The 26,383-nt window shown below is 48.7% G+C and overlaps 8 protein-coding genes across 8 annotated transcripts; 5 read left to right on the top strand and 3 right to left on the bottom strand.

The window, feature by feature from the left end:
* Positions 1-956: 956 nt before the first annotated feature.
* PENARI_c018G06442 (GMC family oxidoreductase) lies at positions 957-2,849 on the top strand (the record flags this gene model as incomplete). The annotated part of the gene is made up of 3 exons (XM_022634582.1): positions 957-2,493; positions 2,555-2,718; positions 2,769-2,849. 3 exons carry the CDS (start codon positions 957-959, stop codon positions 2,847-2,849), a joined length of 1,782 nt encoding a protein of 593 aa, XP_022485513.1.
* A 1,452-nt stretch (positions 2,850-4,301) lies between these two features.
* On the top strand, positions 4,302-5,402 carry PENARI_c018G02418 (sugar phosphate isomerase/epimerase family protein; the record flags this gene model as incomplete). Its single annotated transcript, XM_022634505.1, has 2 exons — positions 4,302-4,694; positions 4,749-5,402. 2 exons carry the CDS (start codon positions 4,302-4,304, stop codon positions 5,400-5,402), a joined length of 1,047 nt encoding a protein of 348 aa, XP_022485622.1.
* Positions 5,403-6,289: 887 nt separating this feature from the next.
* On the bottom strand, positions 6,290-7,665 carry PENARI_c018G10486 (uncharacterized protein; the record flags this gene model as incomplete). Its single annotated transcript, XM_022634654.1, has 4 exons — positions 6,290-7,219; positions 7,273-7,416; positions 7,471-7,572; positions 7,627-7,665. 4 exons carry the CDS (start codon positions 7,663-7,665, stop codon positions 6,290-6,292), a joined length of 1,215 nt encoding a protein of 404 aa, XP_022485517.1.
* A 673-nt stretch (positions 7,666-8,338) lies between these two features.
* PENARI_c018G05090 (uncharacterized protein) lies at positions 8,339-9,895 on the bottom strand (the record flags this gene model as incomplete). The annotated part of the gene is made up of 1 exon (XM_022634559.1): positions 8,339-9,895. The coding sequence occupies one exon, from the start codon at positions 9,893-9,895 to the stop codon at positions 8,339-8,341; it is 1,557 nt and encodes a 518-aa protein (XP_022485641.1).
* A 2,095-nt stretch (positions 9,896-11,990) lies between these two features.
* On the top strand, positions 11,991-13,118 carry PENARI_c018G10142 (MDR family NADP-dependent oxidoreductase; the record flags this gene model as incomplete). Its single annotated transcript, XM_022634648.1, has 2 exons — positions 11,991-12,809; positions 12,876-13,118. The coding sequence occupies 2 exons, from the start codon at positions 11,991-11,993 to the stop codon at positions 13,116-13,118; spliced, it is 1,062 nt and encodes a 353-aa protein (XP_022485507.1).
* A 2,823-nt stretch (positions 13,119-15,941) lies between these two features.
* Positions 15,942-16,841, top strand: PENARI_c018G06341 (mismatch-specific DNA-glycosylase; the record flags this gene model as incomplete). The annotated part of the gene is made up of 1 exon (XM_022634579.1): positions 15,942-16,841. One exon carries the CDS (start codon positions 15,942-15,944, stop codon positions 16,839-16,841), a length of 900 nt encoding a protein of 299 aa, XP_022485573.1.
* Positions 16,842-20,995: 4,154 nt separating this feature from the next.
* On the top strand, positions 20,996-22,624 carry mfsA (glucose-inactivated glycerol proton symporter STL1; the record flags this gene model as incomplete). Its single annotated transcript, XM_022634500.1, has 1 exon — positions 20,996-22,624. One exon carries the CDS (start codon positions 20,996-20,998, stop codon positions 22,622-22,624), a length of 1,629 nt encoding a protein of 542 aa, XP_022485572.1.
* An 898-nt stretch (positions 22,625-23,522) lies between these two features.
* Positions 23,523-25,283, bottom strand: PENARI_c018G08222 (DUF3176 domain-containing protein; the record flags this gene model as incomplete). The annotated part of the gene is made up of 2 exons (XM_022634609.1): positions 23,523-24,607; positions 24,671-25,283. 2 exons carry the CDS (start codon positions 25,281-25,283, stop codon positions 23,523-23,525), a joined length of 1,698 nt encoding a protein of 565 aa, XP_022485567.1.
* Between the last annotated feature and the right edge of the window lie 1,100 nt (positions 25,284-26,383).

The raw sequence follows: 26,383 nt of genomic DNA, 5'->3' as shown, positions 1-26,383 counted from the left end.
GTGCGGACCATTCGCTTGCGTCCCATGCTGGTCTTTAAGGAAACCCATATCGCTTCGCTTCTGGCAGCCTTTGAGACAGCCTCTTGTAGAAATGGCCTAGTTTTAGTAAAAGAAATAGTATCGCTATAGTCTAGTCATCACGAGCATATAGCCTGGGAAGGCCAGATTGTCATGTCTTGAGGAGACCCTTATTTTTGTCGACTTCTAGTTATCTGTCAAAGTAAGCTGCAGTACTTCGCAAAACTAGATTGGATTATCTCTAAGGGTATAGCTCCATACTGTCGCCCCTTGGAGACTTCAATTGAGAGTCCGAGATAAGCCCGTGACGTGAGGGGCAGAAACAAGACAGGATGGGATGAAAAGCCTCATGTCCAGGGATGCCGACCGAGTCCCGGGCGCAAATCCAATGTCGTGGTGAAAAACATCTATATGTTTAGCCAAAAATTCTCCAAGTATCAAAATTCGGAGGTGACAAACGCCCGATGACGCCCGACGCCCGACGGACGGCCGAGTTATCGCCGCTTCCGCATTACCCGAATAAGCTGATTTTGCTTTGACATTCTGCCAGTCTGCCACTCTGATACCTCTCGTGAGGGGAGAGTATGACGCTTTTCTCCTCATGAGGAGACGCAGTGAGATCCACAGTCGTCACTCTGAAGACTTACCTAGAAAATCTTCCATCAATTACATCAATGCGAGGTTACATGCAAGCCAATTCATCAGCCCTACCACTTCAAGGTCCACGGACATGGTCTCGCCCTGATGTCTCTCATAACCGGCAAGACCGGCAGTACAGCCAAGACAGGCAAAATAGCATGTTTGCAAATGTTGTTGCGATGAAGATTGGAATATAAAATCGGCGCGATGCCTCGTCGGCTCTTGCTCTATCCACACACAACAGACTCGAACGGTCAACATTCAACTACTCCCTTACCAAAAATTCCAAATCTCATACCATGGCTTTCGTTTCCAACGGCTCTGAGTACGACTTCATCATAGTCGGCGGTGGCACGGCTGGCAATGCAGTTGCTGGTCGCCTTGCCGAGAACCCTGAAGTACGCATTCTCGTTGTTGAAGCTGGTATCCCCAACCCAGATCAGATCCAGCAAATTACCACCCCGTCGAAAGCTTTTACTCTACGTGGAAGCAAGTACGACTGGTCCTACAAGACAACTATGATCAAGCGCGATGACTATGAGCGTGTTGAAAAGCCTAATACCCGTGGAAAGACCCTTGGTGGCAGTTCATGTGCCAACTACTTCACCTGGATTCCTGGATCGAAGCCTACTTTCGACGACTGGGAGGCTTTCGGCGGCCGTGACTGGAACTGGGACTCCTGCGTGGAGTACCTGCGCAAATGCGCCACCTACCACGATGAGGAAAAACTGTATCCCGCCGAACTTAGCAAGATTGGAACCGGAGGCCCTGTGCAGATCTCCCATGCCGACTTGGTGCCGGAGATGAAGCCGTTTCGCGATGCGCTCACTGAGGCTTGGGTTTCTAAGGGCCAACCGCTGAGCGAGGACATCTACTCCGGCGAGATGAAGGGTCTGACCCACTGTGTTGACACCATCTATCGAGGAGAACGCCAGGGTAGCTTCCTCTACTTGAAGAACAAGCCCAACGTGACAATTCTATACGGAGTTCAATCAAAGAACTTAATCATCGATCCTGCCACGCGCATCTGCTCCGGTGTTACTGTTATCAGCGAGGCAGCCGGTCAAGAGATCAGCATCTACGCTAGTCGGGAAGTCATCCTGTCTCAGGGTGTCTTTGAGACTCCAAAGCTTCTCATGCTCAGCGGCGTGGGTCCGACAGCGGAACTGGCTAAACATGGAATCACTCCCATTGTGGAATCACCTCACGTCGGCCAGCATCTTCTTGACCACCCAATTGTGCCGTTTGTTCTTGAGGTGAAGGATGGGTACAGTTTGGATGACTATGTCCTCCGCCCCGGTCCTCTGAACGACAAAGCACTGTCCACTTACCAGAAGGATAAGACCGGCCCTGCAAGCTCTGGTTTCCTAGAACTCGTGGGATTCCCCCGAATTGACGAACGCCTAGAGAAGTATCCTGCCTACCGCGAGGCAAAGGCTGCCAACGGTGGACTGGATCCTTTCGGTCCGGCGGGCCAACCTCACTTCGAGCTGGACTTCGTCGGCTTGTTCAGCACTGCATTCCAGTGGCATTACCCTATGCCCGAGAAGGGCAGCTACATGACCTGCATTGTTGATCTTCTGCGGCCCCTTTCTGAGGGTGAAGTTACCTTGAACAGCTCGAACGCACAGATTCAGCCCAACATCAACCTTAACTTCTTCGGTAATAACTTGGACATTCTTGCCATGCGGGAGGGTGTGCGCTGGACATATGATATTTTGACCAAGGGTGCTGGGTTCAAGGACATTGTTGTCTCGGAGTACCCCTGGAAGATGCCTCTTCAATCGGATGAAGACATGAACCGGGCCGTTCTCGATCGCAGCCAGACTGGATTCCGTAAGATGACTGACTGACCCCTTCAATAATTTTGAGCCAAGTCTAATAATTTATTACACAGATCCTTGTGGTACAGCACGCCTGTCGAAGAGCATCCACCAGGGTGTTGTAGACTCAAAGCTGCGAGTTCATGGAGTGCGCAACCTGAGAATCGCAGATGCTTCTGTCATCCCTGTCATCCCTGATTGCCGTATTCAAAACTCGGTTTACATGATTGGCGAAAAGGTTAGTAGGGAATCCGCTTGCTCCGAGAACAACAGTAACACATAACTTAGGGCGCGGATATCATCAAATCTGAACACAAGGATCTGTACGAGTCGAAGAATATTCCTTACCATGTCTCTAGCAGACTGTGATCTGCCACTGATTGACTCAGACTGTGATATTTTGCATTATGTGAAAACACTTAGATTGTTTTGCTCGATCGCATCTTTTCTTTCTTTTGCTCCTAACTCCGTTATACTTACTTTATCGAAAAATATACTACAAGTTCCCGTATCTCGATTCTTGCTCAGTTTCCAACTACCAAATAGCTGTATTTTTGTCCTGACAAACAAGCCATAGATCGCACAGACCATAAACAAGACTAGCTTGCACCTAAGCCGAATGAAGCAAGGGGCCATGAGATCACCTTGCAAGCTTTGGATATATGATATCTGAGTATTGCGTCGTTCCCACACATGCAAAGCGACATGGCCCACATCCTTTGACTGCATTGGGTAGACCTCAAGAGATAAGCCGCGTGCAACTTGATATGCATTATGACGCCACTTGGCCTAAGCGATTGTTCGCTGCAGACTCTTACGGTCGGGTTGATAACGCGACTATTGCCGCCATTAAGAGGAATATCCGGATGACATCGGTCGCTTGAATAAAGGAATATGTCTTCAATCTCTCCCTTATGGTCTTTCCAGATGCGGGCTCGATAGGTGGACAAACTTGTTGATCGAGCCCCGACCGTAACCCCCAAGAAGCGGGAGGAAACGGTGTTGTTGGGGCTATTCATATTTTGCAAGACTAACTCACGCGAACTCGGGTCTCAGCGGCACTCGCTCGAGGCCTTCAAGCTCCGGCAGGAATCTGGATCGCCGCGAAAATTGCTGTTAGGTAGGGAAGTCCTGAAGCATGCGGGGTGGGGTGCCAAGAGTTTAGGGGTGGCAGCCGCTGGAAGAGTGGTTGGAGTATATTATCGTTATTTGTTGCCAGTTCCTGATCTGACTCCCTCAACTGTCAGTCCAAAGGCTTATGCAGCTGCTTCTGACGGGTCTGGCATGCGACCGATATGTTGCGTCTTATATGCCTCGCTTGAGTGGCCCTTACATAACTGCAATCCTTCATAGTTTGCAATCTCTGAATCAACTTCGGCCGCCCATTGAAGAAACCTTGATCACTGTCCTTTTGAGCTTTTGTAACTTATCGTATGCTTTTTGCTATAGCTTCTCCTGCAATTCACCTTTTGTTGCCTGGTAATGTAATGACCAATGTTGGAAAATTCCCCCGGCCGGGTAATCTTCGACACTCTTCGTCAGCGGCGTTGACGAAGTTTCCGAGGTTTGGGCTAAAGTTATCATCAATTGGCATTCTATCACAATAATGAACACATAAGAAGGCAGTATGATTTCTCATTGTGGAAAGATGACATAAGATGACGAAAGTAGCCTTCAAAATCGGCATGGTCAAACTTGCGTCACGATGAACGCAGATAAAGCAGGTCTGCTATACTTCTCACTAATTTATACTACAAGATCAAAAACCCTCAAAACCCCTCCCAGCTTTATATTCTATATAACACATCCAACAGTCCCAAAATGGCACCAATAACACGCGCCTCAGTCCAAAAAATTCCTCTATCCTACGCCTCCTGCTCAATCGGCTGCGGCTCCAATGACACTCTCCCCCGCAAACTCGAAGCAATCAGCAAAGCCGGATTCACCTCGATCGAGCTTTCATTTCCCGACATTTTGGAACATGCAGCACATCTACAAGGCCATTCAATTTCGGCAGATAATTTTTCCACGCTCGTCACAGTCGCCGACGGGATCCGGAAGCTCTGCGATGCCAATTCATTGACCATCATGATGCTGCAACCGTTTGCGAACTTCGAGGGCTGGCCAAAGGGGTCAACGGAAAGAGAGGATGCTTTTACGAGGGCAAGGGGTTGGATAGAGATTATGAAGGTTCTAGGGACAGATATGCTGCAGGTATGAATTGATTTGTATTGCGATGTGAATTGTCAAAATTAACCAGTTCCGCAGATCGGAGCTACGGATACACCACCAGACAAAATATCAATCGCCCGTGAAGCAATCGTTTCCGACCTCCGTGAACTAGCCGACATGCTGGCAAAGCACAATTTCCGTATGGCTTACGAGAACTGGTGCTGGTCAACTCATGCACCAGGCTGGAAAGACGTATGGGAAATCGTCTCAGCCGTCGACCGCCCGAATGTCGGGTTGTGCCTAGACACATTCCAGACAGCAGGGAGTGAATGGGCAGACCCGACGACGGAATCCGGACTCATCGAAGAGGTACCGTATAATGTTTTGCGCAAGAACTTCGCTGCTAGCATGGATGAGCTCGCTCGCACCGTTCCGCCTGATAAAATCTATCTGCTGCAGATCTCGGATGCGTACAAGGTTTCTCCGCCACTCATCAATCAGGCTATTGAAGGACTAAGGCCACGTGGTCACTGGAGTCATGATTATAGACCTATGCCGTACGATGGGGGTTACTTGCCGATTGAGGATGTGGCGAAGGCGGTGTTGAAGACTGGATTTCGTGGGTGGTTCTCTATGGAAATCTTTGATGGCGGGCCAGAAGGGAAGGGGAAGAAGTATGAAATGGAAGCTTATGCAAAGAAGGCGATGGAGAGTATGCAGAAGTTGTTGATGAATTGCACGGATGAGTGATGGTAATGCAGTACGGTTGAATATTTCATTTTCTGAGACAAAATAGATACACATGTCAATTTCTTCCTCTATTCAATAATTCAAACGGAGGCAAACGAGTGCCTTTTATCGAGAAGAACGCCAAGGGGAAAATACTATTCACGTCGTGATATCATAGGGCACAAATAACAAGTTGAACGAGTCGAGCTCATAGCTCTCTCTACCCTAATCCGCCTTGCTGGGTAGACAACAATAGTGTAGGCGGAGAACGGACTCGTCCTGATTAGACATCGCCATGGTTCCAAGGTGCCGACCCCAAACCCGCAAGTTCAAGGTATATAAATAGGATTGGTTTCTATCAATTCTCGTCAGCAGTCTATTCATCCATCAAATGTTTCGTACGATTACAAACAAGTCCAGACCTCGGGAACGTCTTGCTGGTTAGCGAAGCGACAGCAAGTGGCGACCCTCGGAATTATGGAGGGTAAACATCTTTAGATTCTGGTGCCAGACTTTCAGTGAGAAGTGTAGTGCACCAGGATCCCATTTGTACATTGAGTGGCATGGTAAAACAGAAGGAATCGTGTAATGAGGTTTGACAGAGCATTCAGAACTTCAAACGGCCGTCGGGCGGCTTTGCCCCAGAAGAAGTTAATCAGGTTATCAAGAGTGCAAACGATATCGAGCTTCATGCGATTGAGGGGCATAAATGCTGTAATCTTTCCATGTAGCAGTTTTGGGTAATGTAGAACGATTTTCATATATCCAATCAAAGCAGAGAGATTGAAGTCCGATAATATCTATGAGTCCTGCAATGGCACTGTAGCCGCTCAATCATAGATCTACTCTTGAGAAGTCTCTCAGAGAAACCATATGTTCAATATAGTGCAGCAGAAAATCAAATACCATCAGAACGTGGCATACGCTCGATACAATGTCAACCCCGTTTTTGTCGAAAACTCCAACTCAGCGTCTCTTGCGGCAAAATAGACATTCCCTTCCCCTATATCATGGACTGTTCCATCACCCACATTCATCTTTCCACATCCTTGAGTAACAATCAAGACACTGGGGCTCCCAAGCACTCGGTGCTTCTCAGTTTCCGGGGGAGACAAGGTCACGCCCAAAACATTGAACTCGCTGAATGGAGGCGCATATTCATTGGACTTTCCTTTCAGTCCAATCGGACTCTTCTTCGATTGGAGAAGAGACTCTCCTTGGTTATGTGGCTTGAATGTAAGTGCCTGTGCGAATAACTCGACATCATCACGGTCAGGACGGGGGCAGAAGCCTGTGTTTAGGACGTTGTCAGACCGCGCCATGCACTCGATAATGTCACCCGAAAGGTACGCATGGATGCTGTCGGCTGGGACACAGACAGCTTCTCCAGGCTCCAAAATCATGTAGTTCATTAGAAGAGCGGCGACCAAGTTTCCGTTGTCAAATTTTGAATATTGCTTGCTAAGTCGATCGAGGAGCGACGGAACATGGTGATCGTTTCCAAACTCAGACATAGGAGTATCTTGTAGTTTTGTGATAGCCTCTGATACGGTGTCCGGGGGTAAGGTTAACAGAGTCTTGCATAGTTGTCGTAAAGCTCCGTCATCAAAGGTCTTGTGCGCTGGCATAAATTGCTCCAATGGCTTCAGCCGCATGAGCTCTGCAATTTCATCGAGGGGTTTGAATCCCACAAATAATTCAAATCGAGACAATGCGATGGCGATCTCGGGCTTGTGGTTGGTGTCGCCGAATTTCTCAGGGTCCCTCGTGTGTAAATGCTCGGCAAGGGCTTTGTCTGGATGAATTTGAAGCGGAAGCGCTTTAGCAATGGAGAGCACCTGCACATAGTTAGAGCCGGTGTCATCCTTATTACATTTCCTCTATCTTTCACCTTGGGAAGAAAAGGGATGTCGGGTCCGTATGTATCGCAAACCGACTGTCCAACAAGATCGGGATTATTCTTGAGATGCTCAGAGAGGAGCTTCCCAGTAGAACGAATCCGAGATGGCACAGAAGGATACGTACCCATCCACATCTGTATGACATTAACACCATTGCTTCATCGTGTATAGACGGAAGAGGTACTGACTTCAGAATAAGTCTCTGAGGCGTCTAGCTCTCCCGCGTCAGGCATATGCGACCAAAAGCGCCCAGCAAGCGAACTTTTGCCTTGTTTGCCCCACGGGTCATGCTAGGATTGTATCTTTAGTTTCCTCCTGGGTAGTCATGTTTTGAGGTGTCTTACCTTGCATTCGCACAGGAGTTGCAATACTCCGTCCGCCATTGTAAAGTGTGTGTTTGAGCTGTTCGAAATATGTGCGAATCGATTATGAGATATTTTCAAAAGGTTTTTAGCCAGGCCATTTGGATTGCCAACTGAGAGATGCGACCCATTACGTTGATATTCCGTCATCCACATGTTCCTATGAACAGGTTGATCTCACATCGGGCCACTTTGCCAAGACCCATATTAGAACTCCGGAATATTGATAATTTCAAAAACTTGGTTCAGCTAATACCCGCCCGTTTACCAACCTCTTAGTTGGTTTGTCTATTGTAGATAAACGCCGAGTTCAGTCGGAATGACGTCAGGAATCAGCTTTGCTTTCCACGACCTTGTAGCAAACGATACGACGATCAGTGTTTATATCGAAATGAGGAGAATAGGATTCATAGTTAAACATCCTACGATATAATCCACAGAGAAGCTATAAACGGGCTTAGAACAAGTCCCGGAGCTGGGCAGGGTGAAAAGAAAGAGGAAATGCTACTTAAGAATGTACATACTTGAATGAAGCAAGCAAGCAACCACATGGGAGCCCCGATTGACGATCTTCTTGACATAGCGCCGACTAGGTTGGGATGGTAACGGCTAGCCTAGCACGGCCGAAAATATGGCGAAGATTGACAAAGGTCTACTTGCCAAATTTCTCAATCGTCAACACCATTTTTACAAATCATTCTTTTGCTGGCCGCCATTCGTAGTGATGGGGTCCTTTCCTAACGGGCCCTGGATCCTCTCCAGGAACACCGGGCTTATCATATCCGTGGGCACCAAAGAAATCCATTTGCCCCTCCATGAATTTCGTTGGCAGTGTTGTGCCTCCTCCATATTTCAAATACTCGAGAGATGCAGAGATCGCGGGAAGATATTGGTCGGCCAAGGTGCCCTGTACCACGATCTCTTTCAGAGAGCTGAAAGTGCGATGCAGCTCCCCCGCAACTTCATCGGAATGCTTCAGGTTTGTCCAGTGATGATCGGTCGATAGGACAGGCTCTAATAGGTCGGCTATACCATTTGCTTGGATGATACAGCCTCCACGCCAAACTCGAAGGCATTGGCCTAAGTCAATGCCCCAACCCTCGTCGTCGGAAGCTCGTGTAATCATTTCTAACCCCTGGCAGAATGAGGCTAAAAAAGAGCAATATACGGCACAGCGCAAGTGCTCGATAACAGTTTCTTTGTTTTTGATCCCATGGATTGGCCTGGGCTCTGGAATTTGAAGCTTCTTGGCAGCCAACAGCCTCTCCGCTCTGTTTCCGCTAGCAACCCGCAAGTAATGAGCTGTAGCAAGTGTAGGCGTCGATATATGCCGAGATGCTGACTCCATGATGTTCCAGTACGGTGTACCTTCGGTATCATCGTCATCCTGGACGACTTTATCCAGGACTTCGTCGAGCACATAATGATCTTTTCTGTCATCCTCCTCCTCTTGCCCGCCAGAAGGCATCTTGGCGCGTAGCATGTCGACTGCTATATCGAGCAGATAGGTACCTCGTAATTCGCCACGGTCGTTCCACTGGCTGAAGATATCTGCTATGGCATCATAGTCGAGTTCCAGGCCATTATGGAGGAAAGACCACGCCTCGGCCAAGGTCGATAACATGCCTCCCTCAATCCCATTGTGAACCATCTTCACATAATGCCCCGAGCCACCAGGACCAATTCGAGCCACGCATGGATTGCCTTTAGGGTCTTTCGCTGCATATAGCTCGAGTAGTGGCATCACAGTCTCCAATGCTTTCGCATCACCGCCCGGGGACAGACTTGGACCACGGCGAGCCGCCTGGTAGCCGCCTGAAACCCCCATGCCGATCCAATGAACACCGATCTTTTCGCATTCTTCCTGTCTTTTCTGGGTACGTTGATAATTTTCATTGCCTCCATCAAGGACGATGTCTCCATCCTTGAGATTGCTCTTGATCATACCCAACACAGACTCTGCCGGGTCACCGTGCGAAATGGAGAAGAGGAATAATTTGCGTTTCTCATTCTCCAGGCTTTTGACAAATTCATTAATGTCGTGAAATGTGGAGATTCCACCTTTGGTCTTGTTGTTTTGGGACCATTCCTTAAGCTGGTCGACGTTTTTCTCCTTGACATCCCAGATAGAAACTTCAAGACCCAACTCTGAGAAAGCGATGGCCATCTGTGTACCCATATTCCCAGCACCAACTATTCCGATGCAGTGGAACTGTTTCAGTGCATTGTCTTTGTCAGAGGTTCTTGCCATGATTGGTGCCGTTTGGAAGGATCAAATAGAATCAGGACGAAAGAAAGATCGTTTGATACGATCTTGATCAGCAATTGGATCTGTCCTAATAGTACAGATGCTCAGCTTTCGGCTCAATCATAAGTGCTGTGGTCAAAATTTAAGTGTCATAGTTGGGATTATTACATCATCGTGAGCACACCGCGACGCGAAAGACTTGATTTTTTCCCCATGTCACAGTCCATTATACAACAGAAAAGCAGTTACTGCACGTTACCCACTGTCTAACAAACTACTACTGAACTTAAATTCGGCTCATCAGACTTTAATGGCATTTTGATGGCGTTGAATTGGTGGTTAACTGCCTATACAGCATTGTTGACTAGATGACGGGTTCCACCACGAGATCTTTCTAAACCTGAGAGTCATGTCAAACAGTGAGATTTTAGACACTGATATGCAAATTGTCAGACGAGGCGGATAAATCAGACCTCCACTAATTGCCTGTTTATCTTCACCTAGCTTTAAACACAGTACGTTTCAATGTTGAATAAAATGCCTCCCCAACCTCCCCACCTCCCCACCCTCGGGACTGTCATTCTCACTCCAAAATTATAGTAGTAGTCCATTGATAGCGTTTCACCACGAACTGAAATTTTTGGATACATGCTTAACCCGAGGACTTGGATCAATATAAGAGTCCAGTCTATCCTTGTAGACTAGATTGTAACCGTGCTGCATTATGAGACTGCCAGCGCCACGGCCTTTGTAGAGCCGGCTGCACATAACAATTGCATATCTTAAAAATGTGCCTCGTGGCGAATCGGGCAAGCGAGTGCTCCAGCAGGAACGGATTTGATGCATACAGTAATGTGGGCCGACTCTCGTGTATTCTTCTCTGTTCTTTCCCATCGCCCCGAACAGAACGACGGCGGCTTCTTCGTCGCAGCAAGTTATGAATTCGTTGGTGTATTACTGCTATCAGTGTCCGTGAAATTATGAGCGCAGCAGAGGTGTGAGTAAGAAGTCATGAGCTCCTAGGGGAGACCTTTACCCTTACTGCTCTGCACGAGCCATACTCTAAGCACGGGTCAGCGTGCATAAAAACAGCCAGAAGTGACAAACCGCGACTACTTTTTTTCTTCCTACGCGCGCATACGCACAATTTTCTGCTAATGAAAAGCCTCATCTGCTCACCATTGCCTAGTCGCTAATGCAATGTCTCTTGTCTCTCCTTCAATGTACCACGCCAACATAACCATCTATTACTCGAATCATATCGTTGAACAGCCTCTTTTCTCCCCAAGCTTCTAGCCTTTACATAATGAAGTGGGCAAAGTAACCAAGGCCTTCATGTGCTATCGTTTGCTTTATCCACATACTTTGTTTCCGTGCCTTTGTTGTGTAGGATTTAGGTTCAATTTTGGTTGTCATACTGTCGCACCCGCGCTATACTCTCAAGGCCATTAGGCTGGAGTTCATACCGAAATTCTTATTTATAAGACTAGCGAGGTATCGAAATAAGTGTTACGTGCACTGCACAAGGTCTGCCTCATCTTAAGCTGTCCGAGGCTCCTTGATTTAACGAAGAATCACCAAGGCAGAATGAATTAAGTTACGATTCTTTCATTGTTCTCCGATTTCAAAAGAAATGCGCAAAGCACAAGATGAAATGATTGCAATCGATGTCCGTATTAATGCTTACATTCTTTATTTTACTTCTCTCTCCTCTCTCAACGTCTGTGCTGGACTCAGGGGCAAATAGGAACTTACAGTGAATCAGGTTTCGGAATTAAGAGTTTTGGACTGATTCTATACTTCTGTGACGAATGACGTCAGGATGACCACAATAATCTCTATCAATATCTCTACAAATAAACCCCATCCTCAGCCAGGTTCGTGCAGAGCAAAAGAGCACGGATTACATTGGACAGAACAGTAAGGTGCGATCAATAAGTTCCATCCAACACTTCCGAAGCGAGGAACGAGGGGCTGTTTTCCTAATCTGGAGCATCTCTGGTGCTACCCCAGTCTTCTTCATTACCACCCTTTATATCACCTCTTCGAATCATTTTCCTAATAATTTCTTTGTCGCACTACCAAACTCGCGTTCAAAATGACCGACAAACAAATCATCTACACCACCCCGCCAGCTCCGGCCATCGATCCCTCCCTGACATCTGGAACTTTCCGGGTGAGGCTCGTCCCCCGACCCGTCCATATCCCCGCCGATAAGCTCCTCGTGCGCGTGCACTACCTGTCCCTGGAACCAGCTATGCGCCAGTGGCTCACTGCCAAGCGCTCATACATCGCTCCCGTCGAGGAAGGCACCGTAATGCGCGGGCAGAGCATCGCGCAAGTTGTTGGCGTGGGCGAAGACCTCACCTCGCAATACAAGTCTGGCGATTGGGTCGTCGTCTACTCCGGGTGGCAGGAGTACGCACTGGTGGGAGAGCGCGAGACTGAGAAAGTGACCGTGCCTCCAGGCGGCCGCCGCACAGACGCGCTCTCTGTACTCGGTACGACCGGGCTGACGGCGTACTTTGGACTGCTGGAGGTTGGGAAACTGAAAGCGGGCGAGACTGTTGTTATTTCTGGTGCAGCCGGTGCGACGGGCATGGTTGCGGGCCAGATAGCGCGGATCAAAGGCGCCAAGCGGGTTGTTGGGTTGGCAGGCAGCAATGAAAAATGTCACTTCCTAGTCGAGGAGCTGGGCTTTGATTCCGCTATTAATTATAAGAATACCGATTGGCGGAAGCGGCTTCAGGAGGCTACGCCGGAGTATATTGACGTTTTCTTCGATAATACGGGTGGAGATATTCTTGATGCTTGCCTGGCGAGAGCGGCTCGGGACGCACGGTTTGTTATCTGTGGTGCTATCAGTCAGTATAATGCTGCCAGGCCTCAGGGCCCCGCTAACTTTATGAGTATCATTGTAAGTTTCATTACTGGGTTCACTGGTCATTTATTGATCTAGGAATGTTGGGGCTAATAATTACAGTCGCAACGGATCACGATGAAAGGTTTCATCGTCTTTGATTACATCAAGAATTACCCGGCTGCACGGAAGGAGTTGGCCTCCTGGTTGGCTGAGGGTAAGCTCAAGCGAAAGGAGCATATCGTGCTTGGCGGCTTGGAGGCTGCGCCCCAAGCCCTCGTTGATCTCTATGCCGGTGCCAACATAGGGAAGATGATGGTTCAAGTTGCACCTGTTAGCGAAGCGTTGACAAAGGCTAAGCTGTAATCGGAGACCTAAATAACACTCGATTGCAGTACTGCATCAAAATAGAGCAAATGGCTCGATGCAGAAGACGTATCTCGCATCTGCCAGCACCTGAAATTAGATCTTTACAGCTTGAAATATTTCCAAATTGTTCTCGAGCAAGTATATTCACATTTTGAGCTAACAACTTTATTCGTCTGAATATCAGTACAAGAGTTCTGACGGGTTTAATGCTCAAGTAGATATACAAAGAAAGATTAGCTGAACAACACCCGAATCTTACCAAAAGAATAATGGGGACATGGCACGAGGCTTTTTACCTCCCAGGCTTTCGAAATAAACGAAATAAGGTGTCACATACAAAACCGAGGACACCGTTGATGTATCGGATCAATTGGAGATATCCATGACTCCGTATTGTATTCCGCTATTTCTTACTAAGTTACATAATATATGAATCGGATCAACTAACGTATTTCACATGCGAGTGGATCACACAACCGAGTGGATCAGCTATCCCAACCTCCCAATTTTAAATGCATTTATCTCAACCAAAACGCCATTAAATTCAATAAGCTAAAAACGATTTCTATTAGGACATGTAGTCAATTTATGACCCTGAATTCCACATATACTGCACTTCGGTAAGGCCCTCGTACGTGGTTGTGAAGGTGCCGGAGCCGATTCTGCCTCACGGGGTATTGGTGCTATAATTCCTTGCTCCGGCTGCATTGCTAATGTAGAGGCCTCTAAAACTGAGAGGCCTTCTTCGGAAGCTATTTGCCTTTTAGACCGAGTCCTTTTTCGCTTCTTCGTCTCGTTTGCAACGCGTAATTCGCTAACTTCTTTCTCGAGCAAAGCTGCCGATTGTATCGTAATTTGGTAGGCCTTTAAAACCTGATTTATCGCGGAGTTAAGCGGGCTTGGTGGGCTTTGTGAGCGCTATTTTAGCAAAGCTTTAATTGAGGAAGCTTACTTTTGTAATTGTACGTAGTTCGAAGGCGTTTTTGGATCCCACTCACTCCCCTAGCTCGAGGGGGGTGTTAGGGTTCGAAGGCGAATATTGAGCTTTAAGATCACTTAATTGGGGCTATAAGGCATTAAACCGGCGGCGGCGAAGCTAGTCTTAATAGTCTCCAATTTAAATACCTCAATTCGCGCGGACGGGTAGGCTTCGAGGAAGTCTAGCTTATCAATGTGATTGATTCTAGCACGCGTTTTCGATTTGATAAGCCGAGCGTAAGTATGTTTTAACACCGCAAAATAGCCGATATCGAGAGGCTATAAAAGGTGAGATAAGTGCGGAGGCATATATTAGAATAATATCGTTCTTTTCGCAAATTTCGTCGAATTTCGGGGTTAAATGACTTCCGTGGCCGTCAAGTATCAAAAGTCTATACTTCCCCTTCGTACGTAAAGAAGTAGACGGAATAAAGAGCTTTTCGAGCTACCGAACGCTAATTTCATTAGACGTCCACCCGTTCGGACTAACCTCGAGTCTCTAATTATTCGGAAGGCCGTCGAACCAAGATTCGATAAAGACTTTGCCCTTAAAAATCACGCACGGAGGAAGCGCCCACCCCAAAGTATTTATACACTCAATTATAGTCACCTACGCGCGATTTCCGGGCTGTAAAAGCGGTCGCCGACCGTAGTATTCCCTCCTCGTAATAACCTTCGCGGTCGCGATCAAGCCTATTGCGAATCCAGTCTCGTCAAAGTTATAGATATTATCGGGATCGATACCGTAAGAAAGGATCGTTTTTTGGACGAGAGAAAACTATTCGTGGATAATTTTAGGGTCTTCGCACTTTGCACGCTCGTAATTGTATCCTTTTGAGAATCGGGAGGAAAGGTTTAGATGCCTTTTTACGAAGTTTGTAACCTAATTCTCACCGACCGAAATAACTGGGGTAGATCCACGCGCCGCGAGCAATAAATCTGCCATTTCTCGTATAGAAGAGGGCCGAGGGGGTGCTCCGCGAGAATCCATAGAGAGAATCCATTTTTAAAGAGATTCCTCCTCAATTTCTGTCAATTTCTAGCAATTTGGGCGAGTTTCGGAGCGATTTGTGAGGCCATTAAGCCGGTTCCGTAAAGAGGAGAAGGGTACTTCAAAATGACGTGATGCTTCGCGTATAGAGCTAATTTCTTGCTTCTTAATAGCCTAGATAGCTAATAAGATCCTACCCTCCTGCTCTACTAAATTTCGAGAGGATTGAGTACGAATTGGTGGCATAGTGGGTGGTTAAAGAAGGAAGGTCTAATTAATGACGCGTTTTTCGCGTCGCTGATCCACTCGGTTGTGTGATCCACTCGCATGTGAAATACGTTATAGACCTTGTCTGATGCTGTATTCGTAAGGTAATGTCGACATAAATTGCGGGCTCCCGTGGATTGGATACCTAACAATCGTTCACTATACGACCCACAAATGCACATTTGCCATCGGAAGCCATTCACGGGTTTAGGATTTGCTATTAAGTCTTAGTCCGACCCACAATCGATGTCTATGCCCACTGCCCGGGTCACAGTACCATCGAATCAAGAAAATTCGTGCCTTTCTTCCCGGATTCTAATGCCATGGGTCAGCCCATCGACCCCTGGGGATGGATTATTCTAGAAGCAAATTACCGCTTGAAACGCAACCACCACAACTGTTCCGAGCGCACGCTTGCAATGACCGATCGAAAGATACCCGCATCTGACTTCTCCCATTTCTTCCACAAAGAATAGCGCAACATTTTGCCTCAAATTGAAGCAGGGACTGCCGGTATCACAAGCAGTAACAGCAATCTAAACTAACATCTTCACGCTAGGTCTGCCATTTGGCCATCAAGCAAAATGGTTAGTCCAGCGACAGAACTGGTCCCGGGTGGCCTGAAACGAGAACAAGCTGGCAGCGACCCAAGCAGTGCCAACGAGGAAATCAAGTCATGCAGCGTACCTGTTGGCCGCGACCGACAGAGGATACAGATTGCCGCAACTACAAGATCCTCCACGGCCAGTCAGTCCATAGGATTACCGCCTCGTGTAACCCGCTCGCGCTCATCTTCATCAACATTCCAAATCAGGACCTCGACCGCGTCACCGAAACGGTCACTCGGCCAAATTCCGAGAAGAACAAACCATTCACCCTCCGCATCCGAGTCCCTCCTCCGCGACACGATCCCACCAAATTTAATCCTTCTTCTTGTGGGTGTCAACCCAGGAATCATGACTGGAACGACAGGATACGCCTATGCGCACCCATCCAACCTTTTCTGGAAGCTCCTGCACTCGTCGGGAATCACGAATATTAGACATCCGCCCTCAGACACCTACAAACTACCAGAGTTGTACAGTGTGGGCAATACGAACCTCGTGGAACGGCCCACCCGCGACGCGAGCATGCTCAGTCGAGCTGAGATGGACGCAGGTGTTCTAGTGCTAGAAGCAAAGGTGAAGGCACAACGACCCGAGGTCGTGTGCATAGTTGGCAAGAGTATCTGGGAAGCCGTGTGGAGGGTACGGCATGGGCGCGCGATTAGCAAGCAAGAGTTCCAGTATGGGTGGCAGGATCATTCGGAGAATATGGGCCGTATGCCTGGTTCGGATTGGTGCGGGGCTCGGGTTTTCGTTGCAACGACGACGAGTGGACTGGCTGCTGGGATGACTAGGGCTCAGAAGGAAGCTGTGTGGGCTGAACTGGGGGCGTGGGTGGTCCAGAGAAGGACTGAGAAGGCACTAGCTGACTGCCCTTGATGCCGGATAAGTTGCGTTGATGTTGCTATGTTTGGATTTGGACCTTCCCTTTATCAGGCAGGAGTCTTCTAGTATTCGTATACCGCCTCTCTGTCTTGCCACCGACTCCGATGAATCTCGGCAGGTTTTATCGAATCCAGTGTGCTCTGCAAGATATGAGACTGAATGAGTTTCCTTGATCGAATGCTTCTTCCACCCTAATCGCGAGATCCTGCAAGCCTTCAAGTGCAGGGGCCCAAAACCTTGCGCGATTTACATGTCAGCGTTCGTTTTCCCCGAGGAGGTGTAATGGACAGAATTTCGATTTCGAGTGAGGACATCCGGCGAGACCATAGGAGAGCATCATCCAGGGAACCGGAATATTCTGTCTTCAAATGTTAGAGTTGACACCGAGCTCCAAGAACCTCAAGAACCCCAAGACCCAGAACTTCCAACCGGTCCTGATCACTCGAATGATGAAGAGGAAAGTGACGCGCTTGTAAATGGATGCAGGACCCTGGGACGATCAACCTTCGTCATTCTCTAGTACGGACCCCGCCATGGAGCTAGATATAAAGCCAAATATAGAAATGAATATACCGAAGACGACATTATCAATATTTCGGATCGAACGCTTTTGAGAATTCCCAACTTAAATATGGTCCAGAGAACACAACCTGGCGATATACAGTAGTTTTCGAAATCAGTTATACAGCCACTCTTACGACTTGAACTCCTGGCTATCACCATCCTCCTATTTCCGGTGTTCAGACTAAGAACGACAATATCAACATCGGTCAAGTCCTCCAGCAAATGTAGAACACCGTCTACGACAGTAATGAGAACGTATCTGCTGCTGATATCCTCCAGCCAGGTGCTCACTTTGTACACGGCGGCATGAATTACCGTGCTACCCAATCTCCTCCGACCTAGCTCCCGGCAACCCACGTTACAGCGAGCTCCTAAGCCCCTATGATGGCCGCTTCTGCCTCCCCGTACATCTGCACTGACGCCATTCTCCAGCACACAGCCATATACCTCGCAACAATATCCGATCTCCATGTATCACATCCAGCATGTGTCACCCTCTCGCGACAGCGGCGGTGGCATATACCATTGTCTACTGTCGGCCACTGTCGCCGACAGGATAGTTACAGGCTACCCGACCGCGTAAAGTACAACACCGCCATGCACCCTAGGCGAAGCGCACGATCGCAAGTACCATCGCCGGTACACTGGCGGCACCCTGCAACTCGCCCGGCCGGCCGAGCGAGTGCCACCAAGAGCCACGTTGGCATTTCTCAGGATAGCAAGGATGACGTGAACGTTTTCTCACCAAGGCACTCCTTTTTCCATATCTCAGGGAGCCTAATCGATCCCGTTCTACACTCCTAGCACTTCACTCGACCAGAAAGCAGCCCAGCGGGACGTCCATATAGCCTGGATGGAGAGGGTTCGTCTCCTTGACAACCTGCATCGCCTCGTCTCCTGGCTGTTGGAGGCTGGCAGCTTCAATACAGAGTTTGGAGGGCAGAGCTCCTCTGTCTCTACTCCCCCGGCGGCAGAACTCGATCCCATGTAGGGTGTTAGGACAGCGACTACACGTGCCTCTTCCAAACAGGCCAAGGAGGATCTCTTTAGGCATCCAAGTGAGGCAGTCTTCTTTTTCATATTACACGGTGTATGAAAACTGGGCTTCTAAAACGCCTGGCGTTGATGCGTAAATCTTTATTCTGTTCTTCGTGGCTTCGATCCTCATTAATGCCGTGACGACGTTCCTTACAGCCTTCTCTTTTTAATACCAGCGGACGCCAGAAGGATGGCCACCTAGAGAGGTTTGGTTCAAGTCCCCGTCTGCTGATATATCGTGGTTAGCTTTGCGTGGTCATTTGACTGACAAATGAGACATGGGAATACTACACCAGCAATCAAATTGGCGGTTTATGCCAAAATGCAAGCCGAGGCCAGGCAATGCTAACCATCCAGATTTTGATGCCGGACGCGATATGATCCAGTGATGACGGGTTTTGGTTCGCCGCGTGATAATGCTGAATTCTACGGATTCTCATGCATTCATACCGTCTCGGTATAATGCGTCAACCGTTGACTTCCACGAAGCCGATCAATTTCCGAAATGTCCCGATATTTCGCCTCATTTCTGTCAGAACGACTGTACTCCTAAGTCATCGCCAATATGCCTCATAATTATATAGGATCGCACAGGTAATCTGGGCGAAACATGGAACCGTAAATGTACCCTTTTTCCATGTTTGATGTTTTGATGGTTAGACAAATCAACCTTTTTAGGTCGCATTGAATTACTCATACCTCCAGCGACAGCTGGTTTCATGCTGAATTACCATGATTCTACTGTAGTAATTTAACAATATGCAGAGTCTTTCCATAGTGTCATTCGGTCCTATGAGATGATGCAGAAGAGGATCGAGACAAGCTTAGCCGAGAGGATAAAGTACTCTCAAAGGCTAGGTGGGAATTCACAGAAGCCGCCCAAGCCAAACCTGGTCAGCAATTGGTTACTTTGTCTTCTTGGCTACCCCATCCGTAATGCAACGTAGAAATCAGAAATCCCAAGGTCAATGCCGCCCCACCATGACTCGGGCAGCTTGGGTGAGAAGAACTTGAAATTTAGCTTTTTGCATTTCAAACGGTGTGTCGTTTGATTGTTGTTTCTGGTCGAATCAAGTCCATTATGTTTGAGGTATCAATACCTTGCCCCGCTAATTCTGTTTGCTTTTACAAACATTGATGTTTGTTGTGATCTGGCCTGCATTTCCTGCGTTTGGGCCTCTCCACTGATAAAGCAAACCCCTTTCACCGAACCATGCCACATGCAAAAGCTCCGGATAGCCGACACGAAAGCATGCGGGGGAAGAAGACAGTTCAAGTTACAACACTAGTAACACCAGTGATCATTTGAATTATCCGGATATCTTGCCTGTTTGAGAGAGGGCAGTGCTATGCCGAGTTGATTGAGTCAGCTGGGTGTCGGCAATTTGCCAAGTCCGAACCTCAGTCCTCATAGGAAATCCCAATAGTCGTAACCCGAGGCACGCCGAAAGTGACGCACCGGGAGGAAGAAGACTTCCGAGGGCACATTGGCGCCAAGCGGCGCCGATGATTGACGTAATTAGCGGGCCGGCGTTAGGATGGGGGCGGCCTTGGCGGCATAAGAAATCCCAAACAGCACTCAAGCACCGCTGCCGCTCCGGACGAACAAGCCACATTGCTTTGGTGCACCCCGCTTTACCTTCCGTTATGCGTTGTCTAAGGTCTGTTGGTATACATAGAAATCACTCTTCTCTACCTTCGATTAGGATGTTGACTATGTCTTCCTCGGCGTGGAATTAATCCTGAAACACTAAAAGGACCGTTTCCGCAACCCGAGGATAATCTTGGCCTACGTAACATGATCTACATGGCTTACGGCCGTGTCTAAACGCACGCCACCACCACCGGCCAAGCCTGCCCTGTCTAGTCACCCTTTGTTAATATTCTGACTAAGTTCCAGACTAAGATATTAGGTGACCACACCCGAAGGCAGAGAACCTTCCTACGTAGATGGCTTACCTTTCCGTCTCAACATTACGTTTGGCACACACACATACCGCCCTAGTCGCCTCTTCCTTGCCATTTCGCTGACGCGAGCTAAGAATATCGATGTTTTGTCCTTTGCCGCTGGTGGATATCGCGTAAACATTTCATCTATGCTCGTCATTAAGACTGGGTGTTTTTTTGATAGGAGATTGCAGTGGAGCCATGCAGGCTCGCTTTGGCCAGTGTACACTCGGCAAATGCCAGTACCATATGCCCATGTGGGGCCTATGGGGAAATCTCTGTCTCTCCTCGTCTCGCCTCCCCGAATTAGTCATGGCCCCGGAGTGCCAAGTCCGCCCAGATCCGCCAAGGTGCCAAGAGGAAGGATTCCCCCGCGTCTCTCCGTATCGAGAACTGTAGAGCCTCGCTGGACTTTCCGTTTGGGGTCTGACCCAGGATGCGGGTTCAGTCCAGTCTCTCTCCATGGAGGGTGATATAAGACAGCCAATTCCTCCCGGCCTCGCTCCTATCCTCTTTCCTTCCTTACTCCTTTTTCCCCCAGCTTTCTTTTACCCCATTCCCCACAAACTGACGGCTGTTACTTTGTCCATACCGTCAACATGTGGACGACCACCAGCGGCTTGAGTGGTCGGTCGCTCCGGGTGAGCATCACCCTTACCGCTGTCATGGGTTTCGCGCTCTTCGGCTACAATCAGGGCATGATGGCCGGCCTCCTCAACGGCGACGAGTTTGTAAACTCCTTTCCAATTCTCAAAATGCCCGAGCCTGCGACTGCGGCGCAAACACACTACATCAACGTCATCCGCGGTGCTGTCACATCCTGCTATGAGCTTGGCTGTTTCTTCGGCGCATTATTCTCCATGTTCTTCGGCGAGAGACTCGGCCGCACACGTCTGATCTTTACGGGTGCCAATGTCCTGACCGTTGGTGCCTTGCTTACAACGGTCTGCTTTACTGGTAAATGGGAACTCGGTCAGTTTGTCATTGGCCGTGTTGTATCGGGCATTGGAAATGGCATGAACACTGCCACAATCCCGGTCTGGCAATCGGAATGCTCCGGCGCTCACAATCGTGGCTTCCTGGTCTGTTTTGAGGGTGCGATGATTGCTGGTGGCACCTTTATTGCCTACTGGGTTGTCTTCGGTATCTCCCACGCCGCGGATACCGTCCAGTGGCGATTCCCCGTGGCGCTCCAGATCTTCTTCGCTCTGATCGTGGCCACTGGTGCCTTGATGCTCCCGGATTCCCCGTCGTGGTTTGTAAAGAGAGGACTTGACAAGGAGGCCTGCGAAGTTCTCGCTAAGCTTAAGAACGCCTCTCCTGATTCCGATCAAGTACTTCATGACTTTAACTTCCTAAAGACGGACGTGGAAAATTCGAAGAATATACAGTCAAGCTGGAAGACAGTCTTCACATTCGGCAAGACCCAGGAATTCCAGCGCCTTCTTATTGGTTGCTCCGGCCAGTTTTTCCAGCAATTCACCGGCTGTAACGCCGCTATCTACTACTCAACGCTGCTTTTCCAGGAAAATCTGCACATGCAGAAATACCTGTCTCTGATTATGGGTGGTGTCTTCGCTACCGTCTACGCCCTTGCAACCATCCCGTCCTTCTTTATGATTGAAAGAGTTGGGCGTCGCAACCTGTACTTGATTGGTTTCCTAGGCCAGGGGCTCAGCTTTGTTATCACATTCGCTTGCTTGATCAAGGAGAGCGAGGAGAATGCTAAGGGCGCTGCCGTCGGTATCTTCCTCTTTATCACTTTCTTTGCATTCACTCTCTTGCCACTGCCCTGGATCTACCCACCGGAGATCAACCCCCTCCGTACCCGTACTGTGGGTGCGGCGGCGTCGACCTGCACCAACTGGATCTGCAACTTTGCCGTGGTCATGTTCACGCCGCTGTTCGCTGGCCAAAGCCCATGGGGCGTTTATCTCTTCTTCGCACTATTTAACTTTGTCGGTTTGATATTCGGCTTCTTCTTCTATGTTGAGACAGCCGGCCGTGAGCTTGAGGAGGTCGACATAATCTACGCCAAAGCCCATGTCGAAGGGAAGATGCCGTTCAGGGTCGCCCACGACATGCCCAAGCTCAGTTTCGAACAGATCGTCCAACAGTCTCGCGAGCTGGGCTTGGATACCAACGACCATGCCGCACCTGAGAAGTCCGAGCTCGGCCTCAGTAGTGACAATGGCCAGGAGACTGACGAAGTCCCGGAGAAGCAGTAGCGCTCTTTTAGTGGACGTACTGTAGCTGGCATACCTCCCAAGTCGACTGAAATGGTCGAATACAAGCACCAACGGATTCCCCCTTATTGGTTTCACTATGACGAAGCGATACTTTTTGTGATACGAGGTTGGTGCAGATCAGGATCAAGCTGCATCATCGGGAATAATTCTTTTGCAATGTTTACGAAGAAGAGCCAGTTCATTAGAAATAAACTTGGACCTCGCGTTGTATATAGTCTCTTGTAGTCCGTCAGAAGTAACAAGAAAATTTGTCATTCCTCTGAATTACAACAATTTTTCTTCCGACCATCCGACTGTACAATGGCTTTGATAGCGTTAACACCGCAAAACAACCGATATCAAGAGGCTGTAAAACGATGCGATGAATGCTCAGGCATACAGATAGAATAATATCGCTTTGTCTAACCACGAAGCAGCAATCGTCCGGGAGGTCGTTGAACAAAGAATCGATGAAGTCTTTACTTTAAAAATCACACAGGGAGCAAAGGCGCAGCTGTTACGGACATGCTAGTCACCAAACAGTTACCGGCCGCAACTTACTGATGGGCCACAGAGAGCAAACCAGGCACACCCGGGGCTGAACACAGCAAAGCCTTGAATCTACTCAGTGAGCGGAGGTGAGCACCAGGTGTGAGCGCCAAGGAAAAAAAGGCAATTCCGGATACTCTTCTACTAACACATTAGGATTATATAATAAGGAGGTGTTAAAGCTTATGAACCGTCATCTAAACCCTAATGTAAATTGAAGACCTGTTGAATCCCCTGTTGGATAGCTTCAATGTTATGGCACAATCCCTGAACACACTGTATTATTTAACTAGATCCTCTATCATGATAGGCCTTCTCGTAACTCATTTACACTACCTTTAGCTTTACACTATTGCAGCCGTACCTTAGCCTTCTGAGCCTCGTCCTTAATCTCGTTAATGTCCTTGCCCGTAGTCTGTAGGAGCCCACGCTGCTTTTCACGCTGACAAGCCAGCACAGCAAGCGTCGAAGACTTCCACAGGGGAACGCGGCTCCGGCGATTGCTAAAAATACTCAAGATGGCGAACAAAATCGCGCACCCTTCAGTCACAATTGGAACCACGAAGTACCCCCAGCGGATGAAAACAAACGGCTCGCTCTGAACTACCTCTCCATGTGCAGACAGGGCATTCGGACCGTACCGCAGATAGTCCGTCATGGCAGTCGCCATTTTGTCGAACCGGTTGCTAATGTCCACGTCGCCAGATAGAGCAGCGGCGACACCGAGGTTCGTATTGACAAAGTTCCCTGCGACCCACTCGGTAGCTATTGTCGTGGACTCGAATAAAGTTTCCACCGCAGCGAGACTAGCATAGCTCATTTCGAGCGCCGGGATATGGATATCACCACTCGTCGACTCGTTGGTGTACATGCTCTTGAATTTCATTTCGGTTCCTTTGGTCCCGAGCATCCAGGGATTCTTCATGCCAAAATCGACCTCCCGTTTGGTCGCAAAGGAGAAATCACTACCATCGGCCTTGGCATCCGTGTATTGGTAGGCCGTGATGGAGAGAGAGCAGTCTGTGATGTTGATGTCTTGAATTCGAAAATTGCTGTCCGGGGTCGATCTATAGATTGCGAACCGGGTGATTTCGGGAAAGGTATCAGGCAACTTAGTTGCTGATGTGCTCATCAGCAGTGAGGATGCATTCATGTAGTATGTTGTCGCCAAATCGGTAAAGTAAGCGCGAGTTGCAAGGTCGACTCCGCCTGGTGTTGTCATGTTGCATTGCCGCAGCGAATTATCTTTACCCTCGCAGGTGGCCACTTGCAATGTTTCCTGGGTGACGTTCCTGCACTCGGCCTTGAACCCAAGTGATATGTATGATCCCGTCCAGCGACATGCCCCGGGGCACTTGAAAGGTTCTGCAATGTTGATGCCATATAGGCCCCGGATGATGGAGGACTGCATACCGGGATCCTGCGGGATGCTCCCTAGTCAGAAGCATGTTAGCTGCACTGGTTGTTTTGGCTGTGGAGGGTGTCGACGATGCTTACCGATGCCAGAGTTTACCAGGTTATTCAGTATATTCCGGCTGTAATTGTGCGCATATCCGAAGGTGGCGGTGTCGGCAGAAAAGACGATGTCTCGCTGCTCAATCAGAACCACCTGTTGTGCGAATGGCGATAACGTAAGTCGCAAGATCGTGATGAATGCGCTGATGGTGGCTAGGTTCCACTTGACGGTGGTAAGCAGCAGGATAGACCCCCAAACACCGCGACTAGCTCCGTCAAATATTTCAAAGTCAGCAAGCTTGCGAGACCCGTTCTGGAAGTGAAGCCATTTAGACTGTCCAATAAATGTGCTAACCCCATGCATCAACGCCGTAATGTATGCAGTTGTCAGAATCGAAATTGTCGCGTTGAGAGAGATGCGGCCGCGCCAGGCAGAGAGAGGCTTGTCGTCCATATACCAAAAGATAATGGCAATGCCAATGAGGAGGCCCAGGGCCAGAATCGAACTGATCGATTCCAAAAGCCATTCGCTGGGGGAGTACACTGGATGGCGCTTATACTCAGTTGTGGTCGCAGTCTGTGGCTCGGAGTCTACTTCGGAAACCTGAGCAGGCTCATATGGGTGAGTTTTCGGGTTACTGTCAACTCCGGCCATGGTGACAGCCAGTGGCTATAGATCTGTGATTGGGGTTGCTTTCGAGCGAGGTAGCAACATAGAGATGACACAACGTGATCAAATGCGGAGCATCGCCGCAGGGTGACGAGTTTGATTTATTCCTGACTGCTAAATTTGACACGTATGTTTTGGTTTCGTAACTAAATCAGCCATCAGACTGTTGGGTGTTTCTCCGAGGAGTCTTACTCAAAACTTCCGTATGTTAGTCCTTCTGGTGGGACTTGCTAGGATACAATTCTGCGGTGGTCTGTTCTCACGATCCGGCGATCAACAACTGCGAGCTTGGTCGCACCTAAGCCTAGCACCCCAGAACCACCCCTGGCAGTGCCTGGAGGCCCTCTAATTTGAGAAACATACAGGTAATGTCATAGCTTTTGTAACATCCCTGAAGCGCACATGCCGGTACTTCCAACCTCTTGGAGATCAGAATCTGGTAGCCCTACCACCCGTTGGGAGTGTGCACTTTTCTTACTAGAAAAGGGGAAACTGAAACTAAACGCCAAGAAATCGGCTGTACTCATATTCCTACTGGGGTAGAGGCAGTTCACCTCCAATTGGTGGTAGGAAATTCCGAGCCGACACCACTGGCTGTGAAGAAGAGGTGGGAAACGGGACTGGGATCATGTTTGCGGCTGAAGATAAGCCTGGGAATTTTTTTCCTGTCAGTTCTCGTATTTCCTCACCCACGCCCCCACAACGCGGTTGGCTGTAGCGCTGTCTTTGCTGGGCATCGCTATGTCAACCTATCAGAGATGGTATATTTACCCTTGGAAGGGGCCAAACGGCCTCGCCGGGGACATCTGAGGCATTAACTCCGATATTGTTTTTAAACAGTTACTCCAGCGATTTTTGTGTCGTCTATCCTTCCGGTCATTGGTCCGAGATGCATCTCAAAAAAGACATTTCTTGGTTCGGTTCGATGAATCAGGTCTCCATTTCGCGGGTGAGCAAAGCGAAGCAAGCTCCTTATTAGTGATGATAGATGGCAACCCTCCTTCCTGTCGTTTCGCGTCCCCGGCATGGCTTCCTTATGTAATGTTTGCAGTATTAAAAACTGCAGTTGTAGTTTCCTAAGGTTT

This window comes from Penicillium arizonense (genome assembly GCF_001773325.1).
Source record: "Penicillium arizonense strain CBS 141311 chromosome Unknown PENARI_contig018, whole genome shotgun sequence".
NCBI lineage: Eukaryota > Fungi > Ascomycota > Eurotiomycetes > Eurotiales > Aspergillaceae > Penicillium > Penicillium arizonense.
Note: the sequence above shows the minus strand (reverse complement) of the source record. Positions and strands in the feature narration are given on the sequence as shown.